The following is an 18,239-nucleotide window of genomic DNA, read 5'->3' on the forward strand; positions in this document are numbered from 1 at the left end:
TCTGCACTTTCCTGAAGAACCACCTTTCTGCAATAAAGTGTAACCTTCTTCCCAAAGCAGTCGCCATGTTTGCTTATTTATTCCCGGCTTGGATGAACCAGGATGAAGACTTTACTTCTAACAATATTATCCTAATTGAATCATTTTTTTTAGCATTTCATAGATTTTTTTAAACAGAGGAAAATCTATATTTTTTCCATGTTAGGAAGGAGTCAAAGACTTCTTATTTTTACATGACCATGCTTCTTCCAAATGGATACACACTCATTCTGTTAAATTAATGATGCATCTCACAACCAATCTCATTTGTACACTCAAAACCTAGACAACGTCATATGGGAAAAAAACTATTTTTCACATATTCTAGGCTTTATGTTATTTATGAGAAACAATCAATAGCCCAAATAAGATATCACTCCAAGCAAACAATTGAATCAATAGAATATCTATATCCTTCCTATCAAACATTAAAGTATTAAAATATTCCAGCAATTATTACAGGCTATCCAAAATCTTCCCAGGTATTTATTTATTTAGAAAATTTATACAGCTGCCTACTCGCTCACACTGATTCTAGATGGCTTAGATATGAACAATAGAAGCCAAATTCTAATTAACTAGGAAAAGTCACAGCTGCAGGACTATATTGCTATATTAATCATCAGTCCTTCTTCTGATGCTAATTTTCTGCAGTGAAATATGCCATCAACAGAAAAAGCAAATCTAACCAGGTCTCCTTGCTTATCCAAATCAAGTAAGAAATCAGAAGAAATTCTTTTCAAGGACCAAGAGAAAAATATGCGCAACTAGGTGAAGATTTGGTTGCTTCTTCATGCAGATTAGCCTTCTATGTATTCACATAATCAAGCTAGAGCCTGCCATTAGATGGCTTTAATTCTGGGCATTCATTCATTAATTTAGTATTTAAAGGTAATTCTAATGTAGAATTTAAAAATAATTATGTGTTAATACAAGTGAGAACAATCAAAATGGATTATTGAATAAGAGAATGAAAAGACAGAAAAGATAGCAAAGAATGCACTCAAAAAGATGTTTTGAAGAACAGAAAAATGTGCATTGGAATAGTGAATGCATGCATTTTTTTGCAAAATAATCTAATGAACGCCCCATTTGATCTGCTGTTACATTGCCAGTTTTATAACTCATTCTCAAGAAATCTATCTATATCACAACACAGTAACACGTTATGCATTTTTTACTTTTTTACGGAAAATTCAAAATAATGAATATGTAAATAAGAATTAGACTACTGGATTTCTGTCTGTTTCCCTGCACAAGCATGTACACACGTGCATATTCGTACACCCACACAGAGAGCAATTAGACCACTTTTAATCAAAGAACCTTTTTCTTTTTTTCACACAGCATCTTGCTCTTAAGGTTTTTTTATATTTAACACCTGTAGACAGAATTTGGACAAGTCCCAGCAAACAGTCTGTCAAAAGGAATGTTAAGTTTGCATATGGAAAATACAGTTTGTTAGCTTTCCCACGAATCCTTTAAAAAAAAATAATCGAAGGTTCATGTAGATTCCTATTCCTTTTGGACTTTTTTTTTTTTTAAACTGGTGCAGACACACACCTCAGAAAGCATTTTCCCAAGAATGCCCACGCATTCAGTTCCCTTTCCAACCCATTGAGTATCAGTTTGAAGAAGCTTTGATTTAGTGGAACTTGACTATCTGGTCAGAGGTAAGAGCTATATTATTTAACATAGAAACAGAAATGCTAACTCTGAGATGTTCAAATTTAATATTTCTGTCCTGAAATAAGTTTAAACTCTAGAATAAGCATGGATACAAATTTGTATCTATGTTTATTCTAAAATCAACACTTAATTCAGGATAAATTCAGGATATATAAATGGTTACAAATTTGTGAATACATGGTTGGAATTCCTATTATACTTTCTCCAAAAGTTAAATATTCTAGAAAGGGACAGCAGAGAAAATATTTCTTTCTTACTAACTCCACATTCTTACTTAATACTACTCCTCTACCTACAACTTTCTATAAGTTTTTTTTTCTTTCTGATCAAATAGTAGCAGAAAGAAACATTCACAGCAGTAAGCTGCAACTGCCTTAATATGATTTGGGCCCCAAAAACTAAACATGTCTTTAAAAAATAAACAAAAAGTGAAATCTAAATATGGATTTCCAACTACCATCATGTCTCCAGTCACTCACTGTGTGTTTATGCTATGCTATCTTTGAATTTCGTTACATTCTGAAGCTACAAATTATACGCTCAATTCTTTTGCAGAGGTTTTTTTAGCATGTAAGCAGGAAATATGCTATAAAATATTTTTTAATAGATTGATTCAAGGATACATGTAGCAATTTAAAAGAAACAACTCTTCACATTTTGCAGTCAACCACCGTTGACTGCAGAAGGGCGGCAGCTCCTTCCGTGGTCTGAGCTAGCTCCTTAGTGCCATCGGAGAAAATATCGGCCAGTAAAATGGCCAATCATCTAGCTGCACCAGCCGAAAGTCAGAAGAACAGCTAAGCGTGAAGAACCATCGTGGAGAAATCCGAGTGAGACCTTTCCTTCCCTCTCGTAGCCCTAACTATTTTCCTGTAAAAAGCCTCTGAATGACTTCCCTGCCCTAAGAGAGCGGTGTTTGTTTACTTGGGAAAAAAAGCTTTGAACAAGACTATAAAGTTGCAGTGCATAAAACCTATTTCTTTAATTTTAAAACTCCTTAATTTAAATATCTTGGCACTCCATAACTTAACAATCAAAATGATACACTGTCTTATTCAAGTTGAGCTCAACTTTTGGTGATTTCATGGCCACATGAAAATCCAAATAGTTGGCCAAATAGTTTCCTTGACAACACCAGAGAAATGGTTTGCCACTCACTTCTTTCAGATTATAATTTTGACTTCCCAAGCTAGCCTATGAGAGCCTGGAGCCTCCCATCAAAGTCCTGACCAGCTGGACTTCCGGTTCCAGATCGCAGCGTGTGCAGTCGTGCGGACAGCTCCATCTCTTCACCAGCAGACCCCTTAATCGGGTAGAAAAGTCGCCCTGAAGGGGCGACCACCATTAACTGCAGAAAAGCGGCAGCTCCTTCTGTGGTCCGAGCTAGCTCCTTAGGACCGTCAGAGAAAAAATTGGCCAGTAAAATGGCTGATCACCTAGCTGCATCAGCCGAAAGTCAGAAGAACAGCTAAGCGTGAAGGACCATCGTGGAGAAATCCGGGTGAGACCTTTCCTTCCCTCTCTTAGCCCTAACTATTTTCCTGTAAAAAGCCACTGAATGACTTCCCTGCCCTAAGAGAGCAGCATTTGTTTATTTGGGGAAAAAAGCTTTGAACAAAACTATAAAACAGTAAATTTTTATTGGATATTTAATTTTTGGGATATTTTGGGGCCCTGAAAAAAATCCTCATCATAGAACATTATTATTATTTTATCTACTATGCTGTTACAGCCTACTGAGGACAACTTGTGGTGAAAAGTGTTACTGCAATTATACTTTCTCTTGGTGTTTGAAGATGGATTTGACCTTCAAATGATAATAAAAGGGAAAAGATAAAGGCCTTGAAGCAGCTGTGAGCTGAATTTGCTTACTAGAAATTGTGGAGGTGGATATTTGTTAAGTTCTTATAAATATAGCTTCTACTAAAAGACTAAGACTATTTTATCATGGAAATGGAGGAATCTTACCCACAGCTTGATTATGAGCTTATATTGGAAAAATTCCTGGAAGCTACAGAGTACATGAAATCTTGAAGAAAAATTAAAAATCATTTTGCAGAACCACAAACTGAATTTCAAATTTTAATGGACCAACCTATAGGCCAAGGAACAATAAAGGAGGAACAGACTAGCTTTAAAGAGGCCTATATGCAACAGTGCACACAATTTAAAGAGATGGAGAAAGAAGCTACTGATCAGTTGAGCTCTAGAAAAATGCCTGACTTAAAGTCTCAAATTGAGACTCTAATTGATCATTCTACTAGTCAACTAATCACTACAGAAGAGGATATTTCACAAGCCTACGTACAAATTATGGAGAACTCTGATGATCAAAGAATGACTTCAACTGAAATACTTGCAAGTCTTAAAAGCAACAGGAACTGACTTTCAGATGCAATCTATTGAAAGCTGTGATAATCTGGATAATCAACTAGTAACTACAACATGGAACAAAATTGACTATACTATCCAGATGATACTGGAAGAAAGGGAAGAGAACTTAGACCAGATTGATGTGTCGATAAATATCCGTACTCAAATACTGAGATTTGATGGTACAGATGCGGCCTGGCACAGAAAGAAAGCTAGAGTTAGATTTAAAAATGTGATTTAAAATTTTACTTAATGGGTGGCTTTAGAGATCTGGACTGACTTAACAATTAACTGAGTATGTGAAGTTAGCAAGATGAAATTTGTGTAATAATATGCTTGTTTTAGATATGGTAATTATTTGGACGAGATTTAAATCTTACCTAATGGGCTGAAATGATTTTTTTCTTTTTATTATATAGAAATAGATTGCCTGATAGATTATATATTTAAAATAGAGTAGAATAATATTTTTATTTTAAGTAGGATAACTATTTTGTAGTGGAAGAAGAAATAAGAGATTTGTGATAAGAGAAGAATTGATACTGATCAATGACTTGTTAGACTAAGAATTAGAATATATTTGGAAATATTAGAATGTTACTGTCGGAATATTATGTGTATTGTAGAAGGGATACCCAAAGTGCTAATAATATGTTTATTCAAGATTAAATTGGATTATGGTAATTATAAATTAGTAAAGCTTAAAAACAGGATTTGGATTTATATAGATGTAATGTAGAAATGGATTAACCTAAATATGTTATACTATTTGAGGGAAATATAGAGGGAACATTTAATGAATTAATTTGAGTTATATATATATGACTTTGTCTTTGGATGATTGATTATCCCCTCACCACGGTGTTTCTTGAGCACTCTGATATAAAAATTAAAAAACTAATAAAACTTGTTTATAAAAAAAAAAGTCCTGACCAGCTGAGCTTGGTTAGTTTTATGCAACTAGGCAAAATTATGCAATGCAATTTAATAATAGGAAAATTCAAATGTTCATGTAAAACAAATTCACTCTTTGTTAAGCTATGAGTACAAATGGTTAGACATTCATGTTTTTATTTATGTCAAAATAAAACTTTGTGGTTTGTAGATAATAGAGATAATGAATAGCAGTTGCTCTTTAAAATAATGTGTGCAAAATGTAGCTTATAGGATGCAGCAATGTAAGAAGAGAAGGAGCCCAACTGTTGATACAACTACACCCTCTGCTGTTTAACCACCATAATGGAATATCAGAACAGCAAATCTGTTCTTTCAGGGTGAAATAAAACTAAGGAAATTTTGGAATTGACAATTAAAAATAAACGTTTGGAAGGTTTCTCATGGAAGAAAGTCTCAAAAGTAAGTTAAAAGCCTTAGTAAGATGCCACATTTTCACATTTTCTCTGAGTCTATCAGTTTTGCTTTGCATTACAGAATAAAGCTGGGACTTTATCAAGACCACACATCTTACCATGCTCCAACATCTCCTCTGCTATCTGTTGTGTAATCATTCAGACCATCCAACAATATGTTATATATCTCTGTAACGTTATGTTTACACACAAATTCATTTGGTGATCCTTCTCCATTCACCCCTACTGTCAAGCAAATTCTAAAGGTAGAAGGAAGAAAGACAATTATTAGAATCATATAATATTTTTTTTAAAAAAACACTTGTGCATTAACAAATTTCTGCTTAACCCAATAAATAATTAAATAGCACAATACCACCTATTAATCAAAATGTAAGTAATGCGTCTTACAAGTAGTCCTTGAATTATGTCCATTCATTTAATGATGGTTCAGAGTTACAACAGTCACATGTGTGCTATTTGGCACTTGGCAACCAACACCCATTTATGACTACAACAAAGATAGTTGCAGAATTCTACAGTCATGTGATTGTGATTCCAACCTTCCAAGCCAAGTGGCTTTCAATCCAATGGGAGAAGCTGGATTCATTTAACTATATGATTGACTTAATGAACACGTGATTCACTTAACAACCATGGCGATTAACTTAATTATGTGATAAAAATGGTAAAATCTGGTCCAGTCATATGATACCTCATTTAACAACCACATCACTTAACAACTGAAATTTTGGACCCAGTTGTGGTTATTAAGGCAAGGACTACCTGTACTTGATATTATAAAACTTTAGTCTACATACATACACACACACACACACACACACACACACACACACACACACACACACACACAGTTTTGGTATTACATCTTTGTTAGTAGAATTACTAAGTAGATTGGGGAGGGGAAGGCTGGGGGAACATGCCGCTCAGCTGATTGTCATATTTTCCTAGCCAAGTTTTTTTTTCATACCTAATGACATAGAGAAAGACCAGAATACAGTGGGAAATTTAGAGGGAATTATTCTATCAGCAGTTCAGCTTGCTCCTGAGTGACAAGTTGTTCAGCTGTTTTACATAAAAAAGTGATGTTTTACTAGTCCCTTAGGTCTTACGATCTCTAACGGGCTGAACATACAAGTACTCTTGCCATTTACACTGGATATTTAACAAAGCAGTAAGCAATTTCTTCTGCTAATAAGTTGTCACTGGAAGCATAGCAGGGAGTTCTGGAGAAAATCCCACTGGAAAAGATTATCGCTTGTTTGAGATGCATGATTTCCATTGTCATTCTCTATGTATCATATTACAGGGCCTGCTTTTTACTGGATTTCCCCCACACATTACAGAATTCATTCTACATAATTTACACCAGCGCTTCCCAAACCGTGAGGTGTACCTCTCTTGGGGAAGTGCAGAGTCCAGGGGAGGTGTGAAGAGTCTTTTAATTTATTTATTAAATTTATATGCTGCCCATCTCATTATTGAGCAACTGGGGTGGCTTACAAAATGATAAGAAGTTGTACAGAGCTGTACATTGTTACAATAAATTCACCTTTCCCAAAGTTTCATTATTTGTTTTCATTGATCATTTATGTTCATTTTGGCGTTTGGATTTTTAGGGGAGGGGTGTACCTTAAAATTTCATGGAAGGAAGATGTGATGGAACCCCTTGTCTATACAAATTATTTTCCTCCTGATTCAGAATTCAAGGACATACTTTAATTACATTCAGTCTTGTTTTCAGATATTATAAGGTCTTAAACACTATGTAATTACATAGTTAAATTGGGGAAACCAGTCAAAGCCTACATATTTATGGTAGAAACTATGCAGGACAGCTACCTGACAACTTAGATGATAAGCATAAGAATGACTTGAAATGAATTACCAACATGAACATTTAAGTGCTCATATTTTCAGAAGTAAATGCAAAAGAATATTTGGATAATGAGCTGAAATTACACTGAAAATTATATTTTTATTACTGAATTGATCTTTCTTAGTTTTCTACAATTTAACTAGTAAGGACTATATTTATGATAGGGAGGTTATTATTTAAATACAATTAATTTAGCCTGTTTATTTATAACAAAATAGTAGAGATTTGTTCGCATATTGCTCCTTAAAGCCTAATTACTATTTTTATAGAATTTAAAATAGACTCAAGGATTCATTTTCCATTAAAAACACCAGTTTCTCTTCCAAACTATAACCTTATAAATACACTTATCGTAACAAAAGTCCCCCCAAAATATTAACAAGAGGGCTATGCAAAATGTTCCATGCATAAACTGTTCCATTCATGGATCAGATGGTACCAGCTGGTGAGTGGCCTAAGTAAAACAGGAGTGTTTAGGATGTTTGGGTTTGTACAGAGAATGGAATGGGACTGCCTTAGATGGAAGAAGTCAATGATACTGGCAGTAGCTGTAGACAACAAAAAGAAAGAAAGGGGCAGTGGAAAGGGCTAGTGGGAGGGGCTAGCGCAATGGTGAATAGAATGTGAAGGATGTGTGTATATAATCTATGTTCTTATTTGTGGTTTTTACTTGTGTAGTGTGCACTGTGGACAGCACTTAATTTCGTTGTGAGTTAAACAATGACAATAAAGATTTCTATTCTATTCTATTCTATTCTATTCTATTCTATTCTATTCTATTCTATTCAGGTATGCAGAATTGGAAGCCTGTTCCTCACTTTAGTCAAATCACAGCTTAGTGGAGCTGGCATGTCCATTGTTAGCAGCTGAGGGTGGGAGAGAAGAAAAGAAGATCCATGGAGAAGATCATGTATTGTGACTATAGCAGAAGCGGAATAAATGGCTCTGGAAATACTGGGGGGGGGGGAGAGCAGGTGGACCTGTGGGATCTGAGAAAACAGCAGTGGCAATGTCTGTGCCTAAAGAGAGGGAAAAGGGAAGGTTCAGGAAGGAAGGGGAGCTGGCGGAAAAGGAAGGGGAGCAAAAAGATATGCTACACTAGGACACGATGAAAGGTGGAAGAGGCATTGGCCTCGCTCTACTGACTCCACAAATTCACTCCAAGCTCTTTCTGGATTTTATTTAAAGTCCAGAACGAAAAAATGTTCCAGTTACTTCTATTATTTCTAGAGTTATTATGTTCTTATTACCTAATATCCAGGGGTATGTCATCAGCAAGCCATTGTATTAAACAAAAAAATGGGATAATTCCATATTGGCCAAAGCCAAAGTATTGTATTCACCTGCAACACTGGGAATTAATTAATATATTTCATCTCTCTAAATATTTGAATAGCTTTTATTTAAATAAATGGAGAATAGCTTTTCAAAAGCCTTATTAAATGGGTTGCCATCAAATATGCTTTATGGTAGATTTCAAAAATTTCTGCTTCTCTTACAAGATTTTTTCCTTGTAATGGTACTGATCTTGAAATGGTGGAACGTATTTTATTGTATTGTGAATTTTATAAATCTTTTGCAGGAAATTTTCTGGTCTATTTTAACATCTAAACCAGGCATGTCAAACTGCTAGCCCACGGGCCAGATGCGTCACGCTGAAACTGCGCCCACCCCATTGCCGGCAATGGGGAAAAAGTCATGATACATCGCATGACATCACGTGACATTGCAAGTTTGACATGCCTGATCTAAATCAAGAAGAAGAGATATGTAAAAAAATTACTTGAAGATGAAAATCCGAAGATTACAATGGTAACAGCCAGATTTTTAACTACGGCTATATAAAAAAAGGCTTTTAATAATAAATCAATACTGAGGTTTTAAGCCTATTATGTGTTATTTATTAAATATTTTATTGGATAAATTGTTGTATCCAATGCCAAGTTTAATTTATATTTGTAACCTGCTTTTAAGCCTTTTGGCCATAATAAAAGTGATTGATGTTCTTACCACTTTTATTAAGTTTTGTCTGACAAGAAAAACATGGCAAGATATATATTTATATATTTATGTAAATAACTATACTCACTACTAGGTACATGAAACAGAAAGGATTACATACTTTGCAACAGCTTTTAGGCCATCTCTTCTGGATTCAGCAAAACTCACACCTCCAGAAATCGAAGTGACTTTTTTCAAAGCATCTAAAACCTTGAAGAATAAAGGAAAATCCAAACACTAAACCAGCACTTGACTATGTTTCTCAAGAAGTATTATGTAAAATAATGGAGATGAAGCAGTTACAATAAAGTGGGTCACAGAGGAAAAGTGGTAGATGGTAATGAAAACATGTAGTAGTTTTACACATTACAAAGCAGACTTTTCGTGTGGTTTATTAAAGATGTGCTTTACATTCAGTCAGATATCAAAGGCTGATTTTCATTTACTAGGGTGACAGGACAAGCCTAAACCTGTGCCATTTCAGTTCTGTATCTCCATGAAGTTTGGCTTCCGTGATGCTCCCTCACATTGCAAAAGATGGATTAGCAACACTTGTGCATATACCCTACCACACAAGTCAATCACGGAAAGAACAAGGGACGATTACTGGGTTCAGTATCCAGCCAGCCTGCCCCTGAATCAAAGTGACCCTAGTGATCAGGCCCCATTGGCTGCCTCTCTCAAAGGATCTTGAGAGTGAGTCTTGTTTATGTTTTGTTCCACCTTGCTGATGTCTATCCCATCCTTCTGAGCCAACCGTACAATAATAATACAAACAATATCTGTTTTGACAAGTTTGTTTGGCCATATAATCTAGTTTTTAAAAGTTAATCTTTTATTACTTCCACCTCAACCACTGACAAGCAGCTGCACTTTATTTAAGAAATGTCATAATTCCTTACAAACAGGTTTTTTATGTGCAAAAATCACATAGCTAATCTGTCTGAAACTTCACATTGATATTCTCAACATCCATCACATTTTGTCTTGAAACCACCAAATACTTACAGTGATCATCACCACTGTCATTACTGTTTACTGTTTATAAGCCGTATATTTCCAACTTCTATGAAATCTGTTATGCTTCAAATCGGGATCTATATCACTATCTATACTCTCCTTGAATCAATCCATCAGGAGCAGGCCGATGATCCTATGGGATATCCAATCTACATCCAGCAGCTTTCATCTGGCCTATCTCCCAGAGTACTGCCATCTTGCCTCACGCTCACTACTCCTGAACATAGAAGGATCAGCATATGCATCATTTGTACCTCCCCATTGCTTTAGCCAGTTTTATACTGAATAAGAAAGGACTGTACCTAAGACTTTTTAAATAATGTAAATTATGGATTTTGGCTGTGTTTGCCGAAGAGCTGGTGTTTCAACTATGTGCCTCCCTTGCCGATGAAAGGCAGGAAACTGACACTGACTCTCCAGTTTTTCCAAATCACTTTGACTTATAGTCACAGTCTGGGCATTTGGCACCCACAGTGAGAACAACAAAGTGAAGATGGTAGTGGAGCTGAGAGATGGAGAGTGGAGTAGGTAGTTGGGCGTAGAGAGTTTGGTGCCTGGTAGGGTGATATAGGGTAGATGATAGTGTATTTGTTTGTTTGCATAAAGTGAATTAACAGTTAGCATCCAGGAATGCTGAGTGCTAAAGGAGAACATCCCAAAGTCCTGATCAATTAACTGGAAAAATTACTGTGTGAACTCAGGCCCTTTGTTTTGGGAGGTGTTAGGGAGACTTTTATATCTTGGGGAATAAAAGATAAAACCATTAATCCTTTGCATGGCTAGATCACTTTCTAGTCACCCTAGTTCTCTGCAATGACCCTTCAATGCAGGAACAATTTATTTGATTTGTCTGCTCCAGATTCCTAATGGATCTGTTGGGGGTATTTCTCAGGCTCTGATACATGGTCCACCTGAGTCCCTCTTTACTGAATGGAACAGGACATCAGGATGGTGGCAGGGAGCATGTTCTTGGATCAAATTGCACTGTGGCAGCCTGTTTTTCAGTAAATCCTACAGAGATCGCCAGAAAAAAGAGATGCCTGGAGTGCCTCTGAAAATAAACAGGTAAATCGTATCAAATACTTCTCTAAGCACTTCTTGAAGGAGATCCAACTGTCTTAAAAAAAATCTTTCTTAGATACAAAAGAGTCAACTATTTTTATCTGGTATCCAACATTCCTTTTTGGGGTAAGATTAGTAAGAGTGGCTATGCAACTACAAAAGAGTCTGGATGATAACTTATTATCTGGACTCCTTCCAGCTGGATTAGACTGAGATACAGCATGCAGATAGTGTTGATGACATTTACAGATGACTTTGGGTAGGACTAGGATGGAGATGCATGCACCCATGCCAATCTTGAACTTGGGTTCTCAGCTCCTGCTGGAAGAGCAGTTGGGAGCCATGGCAGGGAAGCCTTTGCATAAATCATCTTATCTGCCAATTGAGCCCATTTCTGGAACAGAAGGCCCCACTCATGGTCTCTGATGTCCTAGATATTCATATTCTCTCTCTCTCTCTCTCTCTCTCTCTCTCTCTCTCTCTCTCTCTCTCTCTCTCTCTCTCTCTCACACACACACACACACACACACACACACACACACACACACAACTACCACAGTATGCATCACATGGGATTGTCCTTGGAAACCACCTAGAAGCTGCAACTAAGCCAAAATGCAGTGGCATGAATAACTATGGATGAGATTTCATAACTGCCCATGTCATATATTGCTTCACAAATAGCCCTGGCTCCCTATAATCTTCTGGGACAATTCACAGTTCTGTTTATTCTCTCTAAAGCCCTTCATGGCACAAGACTGTTTACCTGCAAGACCATCTATCTCCAAGTGTCTCTACTCAATCTATGAGATCCAGTAGATTATTCACACTTTTGATCTCTTCCACAAAACAATGCCTTCCAGTAGGACTCAGGACTTATGTTTTCTGTTGCAGCTCTTGCCCATGGAACATGATTGGTTCCAAGCTTGGGCAGTCTTGACCCTTCTCTTCTTCTAAAAACCTGTTTTTCCCCTAGTGCCCATAGAATGAGCCTGAATAGAATGAGAGACCCTTGAATGAGATATGTGCTTGTTAGCCTTGATTGCTTCTGTTATTATTATTATTTATGGTATTCATTTATCCTGTTGTACTTTATATTAAGAAGATACAATATATTTTATTTTATATTTGTTGCTTTTGTGTGCTTTTACAGTTTCAAACTGTAAGTTTCCCAAATTAGGCAGCCGTATAAATCCAATAAATAAGTGACTTACAGATATCCAAATGTAAACATAAGGTAATGTTGAGATTTCACTGTTGGTCTTAATTGACAATGGAGACCAAATCAGCAGAAATTTGGTTATAGAAATGAAACATTGAAGCAATATAATCTATTTTATATTTAACAAAGCAATCACGTATCATTAAGATATGTGTTTTTAAAATACTTGAAACCTGTTATAAAACATTCTACCCTGCATTTGAGCTTACCTCCTGGAGTTTGCCTTTTAGAAGGAATTTTGGAAGGGCACCCAAGGCTAGTGAAAAACCACAGCGAATCATTTTCTCATGGCTTTGAAGGCCTGAAATGTATTGCACCAGCAAATCTGGAAAACATAACACTCACTGTCTGAGTAATTAAAACTCCAGAAACGATGCTTTGCAGCATTAGAATAACTACTGATTATTCCTGAGGGATGGTGGCTATTAAACAAACAATTGAAAATTGTTTATGTAATATTCAGTATATAACGTATTAGTAACATGCAAAAATCTTCAAAAGTTTTATTATGACAATGTTTTGACAGCAAACCATGAGAGTAAGCTCCACAAAATGGCACAGGTCCATTTTCCTTCAGTGACATAATTGTAAAGCATTACTAGTGAATTCTCTGAACACGAGGAAAACATTTTTAAAAAACACTGTCAGGAAAGCAATTCCAAGAATTTATTATATATATTTCCTTTGAGGAAAATATTAGATTTTCATCCTGCTGGGCTTCCAGAGAGCCATTAAAAAGCTGACTCTTTTACCAAGCCATGCAGAAACAGGAAGTCTACCCCCAATAATAGCTTTAATGTGGTATATATTTGTACTATTTTCATCCCCGGTGTGCACCATATATTTTTGGTGTTTCTGTTTCTGCTTGTTTTTAGCAGTTATTGCTTTGATGTTTTAACCCCCTTGTGTAAGACACCTAAAATTACACTATGATTGAGATACCATACAAGTAGACAAATAAAGGGGGGGGAAAGTGTTTTAGTGTAGCAGCAGAGTATTCACGAAGCATTAGCCTATAAAACAAGGAAAAATTCTAATTTAATGAAAACACAAACAAGTTAATTAAAAATTAAACCAAATAATATGCTAGAGAAAACATGGGCAATCAGCTATCCAAACTTTGTTCTATATGAAATTTAGTTCAGGCTAATTTAGCTTGTGCTGCATTCTTTTTTATTTTTTTTTAGTTAGCACGACACCATAAGTTATCTTTTAATAAAAATAGAAATGAATCTGGTGAATCATTACCTTGCTCAGCTGGATTTGCTCCTCCCTCTTCATTGCAGTAATATTCATTACATAAAGCAGCTAATGCAGACACTGCTGATTCCTAAAACAAAAGCAAAACCACGAAGATATAGGATAACTTCTCTTTCAAATGCACTCTGAAAGAATTCTATGGTAGAGACACCTGATAGATCATCTGATAACACATGCAATTATTATGACTATGTCAAATAACCCATTCATTTGAGATTTCACACAGTTGAGTAATATCCTACTATGTTCAATTGTTCCACTTGAGGAGCCAGAATCAAATCAGGCTGGTCAAACAATGCCACATTACAAATTATCCTGAACTAAAACCTCCATTTAGTAAAAGGATGGGAAGATATTGCAATTAGTTTAGTATTATTCTAATAGCTCTGAAGAGATAATACTAAATTGAATTACATTTCAGTATGCACCAGTTATAGCCTAAATAAAACACCATTTTTGTTATTTAATCAGTACTTTTATTATGCAAATGTACATCATTTGGATCTGTGACTATAATAAAGTATTTGGTATAATATCAACCATTTACCTGATTTATCTCAAGTTGATATGCCCATTAGTCATAAGTTGTGATGGTTGTCAAGTGGTCATTTTTGCAGTGGTCATTAAGCAAATCACTGTGATTGTTAAATGAATCTAGGGTCATTAAGTGAATAGTATGATCATTACATAAACTCATGGTTCTCTATGGGGCATTTTTGCAAAAATCAAGCCAGTTGTTGGCAAAAATGACATAAATCACGGTCACATGACTGTGGGACATTGTAAATGTGGGCCAGCTGCTGAGCATCAGAAATATGATAGCATGACCACATGTGTGTGTGCACGCACTAGGGTTCTATCTATTCTCTACTTTGTTTTCAAAACCCTAGAAATTTAAACTGTAATAGCAATAAGCAAAACATGATATTTATTGTACTTTTACTTGCTGTCTTGAATTGCTTGAAATAAGGTGAAGGCTTTGTAAACTATCATTGATCAGCCACTGCCAATCACCTGAAAATAAAGAAAACATACTTGGTAGTATATTGGTTGCATTGCATTTTAGCATATCTACAATTTTTTTTTTTTTTACAAATCCTTAGAGGTTCGAATTCCAACTGAAATTTGTTTCAATTTCTTTTTGCCACTATATTTTTAAAATATATCCCACAAATAAAATATCAACATAAAAAACAATCAGAATAGCAGGCATACGGGATATAAAAAAGCAACTACTGTTCCATATTTTCCTGGAATTGCCTTCGTTCTATAACATCTCTAACAGGCATTAATGGCCCTCGACTTCCACATATTGACATTCTGACATTACTGTGATGAACGAAGCTGAATATAGCAAATACGGACAGCATCAAGATGACCGGGGGGGGGGGGAGATAAGAAGCATATTGAACCACTCTGTTACATCTTGTGACAGTAGAAAATAAAGGAATTTACATGATTATATTCTTGCTAAATGAATAATACTGTCTATTTGCTAAAGTTATAATCATCAACAGACAGACATAGTAACTCTACAACATGAGAAACATCACCTACCAATTATGGGATCTTTTCTAAAAGGCATTTTTGAAAGTGACAACTTTTCAATCAAAGTGCAGACTAGAAAACAAGGAGGGAAAAAAGCAATCAGAGTTGCATTCACTGAATTAAAAGGTATTTATAAGCCTTTTTACACAGGATCATGGTTCATGAATTCACACTGTTATTACTACACAGTAAATAGCACTGTATGGCAAATCTGTCAGCAGAGGGAGATATGACAGGAAAGAATTACTGTTTCAGAGGATGGGCAGTAGGGAACTTTATTCCTCATTGAAATTCTGATCCACCACCTTCAACACCAGGTTCTGAGTGCTGGATCACTAGAGGACTTTATCTCAGGGGTCTCTAGTGAGATAAATGTTGAACACCAGGCCCATTTGTAATAAAATGTCCTTTTTAAATTTTGTTTTGGAGAAGAAAGTGGACCTGGTATGTATCACCAGTATTTAACTGGGAGAGTGGGGTTTCTTGACCTTCAAAACTAAGGTGAAAGAGGAAGGTGCAATGATATTCCATGAGAATTTGATGGTGCCCATATTTGTTCTGTGATAATTTGATGATGCCCCCACCTGTTATTTTGCAGGTGATCAAATTTGAGCTTGGGTTGGTGAAGGATTCCTTCAAATTTCACATTATGAGAATTCACAGATCTTATAGAACCATGGGCTTGTTGCAGTCACCATGGTTCCAGGTCACATGGGCTGCACACATTAAATCTGGTTAGATTGTGATTTGAGGATGGATCGGATCAAACTTGAAGTCCAAGGCCCCTACTGAGTATTAGGGCAGATCTATCAAGATGGTCTTCCAGGCATCTTATGAATCCATTAAAAAGTAGCATATCTACATTGTAGAATTGTTTGGTTTTTGAGATCAAGACACCCTCTCTCCTTTTCTCATTTAGCATTTCTTTTCCATAGAATGTTTGGAGTGTGGAGTTCTCAATAATCAATACTAGTGAAAAAAACATATTTTATTATGTAAATTACATTTTTTTGTTTTTATAAGTGTAATATGTCTTAGAATCCAGTGATTAAGTGGTATATAAATTTCTCTAGTTATCCTTAGCAGCACAAAGGACATTATAAAAATATTCTATCACAAGGGCAGACTTTTGAGGAAGTAAATAATTAATCTGATGCCACAAATAAGCTGAGTAAATCACCCCAAAGGCAGCACAATAGCTAATTTGACTACAGAATTGTAGGCTAGCACATCTGCAAGGTATCAGTTGGGGAAGAGCACTATTTACTACTCATAAAAAAAATTACTCATGAAATGTTAATATATAGATGTGGCATGTAGAAATCCCAGCAAAAACTCATATTTGTAATACCTAAGTATTTCTTTACTTGAAGGCAGGGAAGAGTTCCTGCATGCATAGAGTTCCTTTTTAACATATACACACGAACTAGCTCCTTAAAACACTTTTCAGTGGGAAGTAATTGATTTTGACATCAAACTGGCAAGAAAGTTGATTATTGCAACTACATTATTTTCTGCTATGGATTAAAAACAGGAATATGAAAAAAGAGAATTATCCAAGTGTTATCCAATTAAGACTAAATCTCATTTTTATGGATGGTAAAAAGGACTTTAGTGGTGTTTTAAAATACTATTCTATGTGGTAAAGATGGTACAAGATGACTCTTGATCTACTAAAGAGGAGCAGAATGTTTGCCCAAGAATAAATCCCATTAATCAGCAATCTAGCAACTAAGCTCTTCCTTCAGCTCCATCCTATATTTTACAGGAAAAAAAAACAATTAATGATAACTAAAATGGTATTAAAAAACTACCAGTCTGGGATTTGATTAAGTTTTATTCTACATTTTCTGAATCATGAGTCAATAAAAATATATTTTAGTACAAGAATTTTACATTAGGGAGAATGGCTGAAGTATACTTTAAGGGAAAGCTTTTGAAATTAAAGAAAAGTTGGCAAAATGTTCAGTGGATCAGGACTAGCCAAGTTTACATTATATAATCTTAAAATGTAATATTTATTTCCAAATTATATTTGTAAATAGAACACTCTATGTCAAGTAACATACCAGCTGGCCTCATTAGTTCTCCACCTAAACCTCTGGAAAAGAAAGAAAAAAAATACCAATTTAAGAAACAACATCACTGTCAGTATTTTGCACTGACATGACAGAAAAAGGAAAAGAAAATTGATATATGAATCTAAACCTGCCTCTTTTGCCAAGATTCAATACATTAAAGCTTAATATGAAGAATATGCATACATGGCAAGTACCTCAAACACTTCTCCAGTAACTTTATTCCTTTCTTTGCATGAGTAGTAAAACAAGTCAGAATTTGAATCTTCACTTGTTGCTTCCTATTAACTGCAATCTGTGGTTAAAAGTTTGCAAATATGTCAGATTTAGGAGTTAGTTTTCAAACTCAAATCTTAATTCAGATGTATCCCGAACTAAGTTTATATGTGAATTTCAGAAAGAGGAGAAGCTAACCAAGCTGCATGGAATGGGAATAGTTCTGCAAACCATAATTTATTAAGCTAGAATTTGTATTCACAAAAAGTTATGTAATGTCAAATGCAGCTTTAGAATTATCCAACAGTCAAATCCAATTCTACCCTCATGTCATTACATGTTTATAAAAAGTCCTTTTAAAGTCAGCTTTCTGGCAACTCTTTTGGACATTATGGAAAGCATTAGATGAAAACTGCGGTATTAAGTTGATCCCATGAGACTGCTGTTGTATTATTTTCGAAAGTATCTTTTACTTCCTTAAC

General features: G+C 35.4%; 1 protein-coding gene and 1 long non-coding RNA gene across 2 annotated transcripts in view; one reads left to right on the forward strand and one right to left on the reverse strand.

The window, feature by feature from the left end:
- Positions 1-18,239, reverse strand: part of TBCD (tubulin folding cofactor D) — a 164,157-nt gene that overhangs the window by 30,223 nt on the left and 115,695 nt on the right. The window contains exons 24-30 of the mRNA XM_039335830.1: positions 17,533-17,564; positions 15,473-15,535; positions 14,853-14,929; positions 13,904-13,985; positions 12,865-12,980; positions 9,473-9,561; positions 5,570-5,710 (exon numbers count right to left, since the gene is read on the reverse strand). Coding sequence (XP_039191764.1) covers positions 5,570-5,710; positions 9,473-9,561; positions 12,865-12,980; positions 13,904-13,985; positions 14,853-14,929; positions 15,473-15,535; positions 17,533-17,564 — 600 coding nt within the window. The remainder of the gene's footprint in view (positions 1-5,569; positions 5,711-9,472; positions 9,562-12,864; positions 12,981-13,903; positions 13,986-14,852; positions 14,930-15,472; positions 15,536-17,532; positions 17,565-18,239) is intronic.
- On the forward strand, positions 4,821-9,359 carry LOC120304839. Its single transcript, XR_005555856.1, has 2 exons — positions 4,821-5,457; positions 8,140-9,359. It is a non-coding gene; the product is annotated as an uncharacterized LOC120304839 (long non-coding RNA).

The sequence above is a fragment of the Crotalus tigris genome, unplaced genomic scaffold, assembly GCF_016545835.1.
Source record: "Crotalus tigris isolate CLP2741 ecotype Arizona unplaced genomic scaffold, ASM1654583v1 scf7180000017662.1067850, whole genome shotgun sequence".
Classification (NCBI taxonomy): Eukaryota; Metazoa; Chordata; class Lepidosauria; order Squamata; family Viperidae; genus Crotalus; species Crotalus tigris.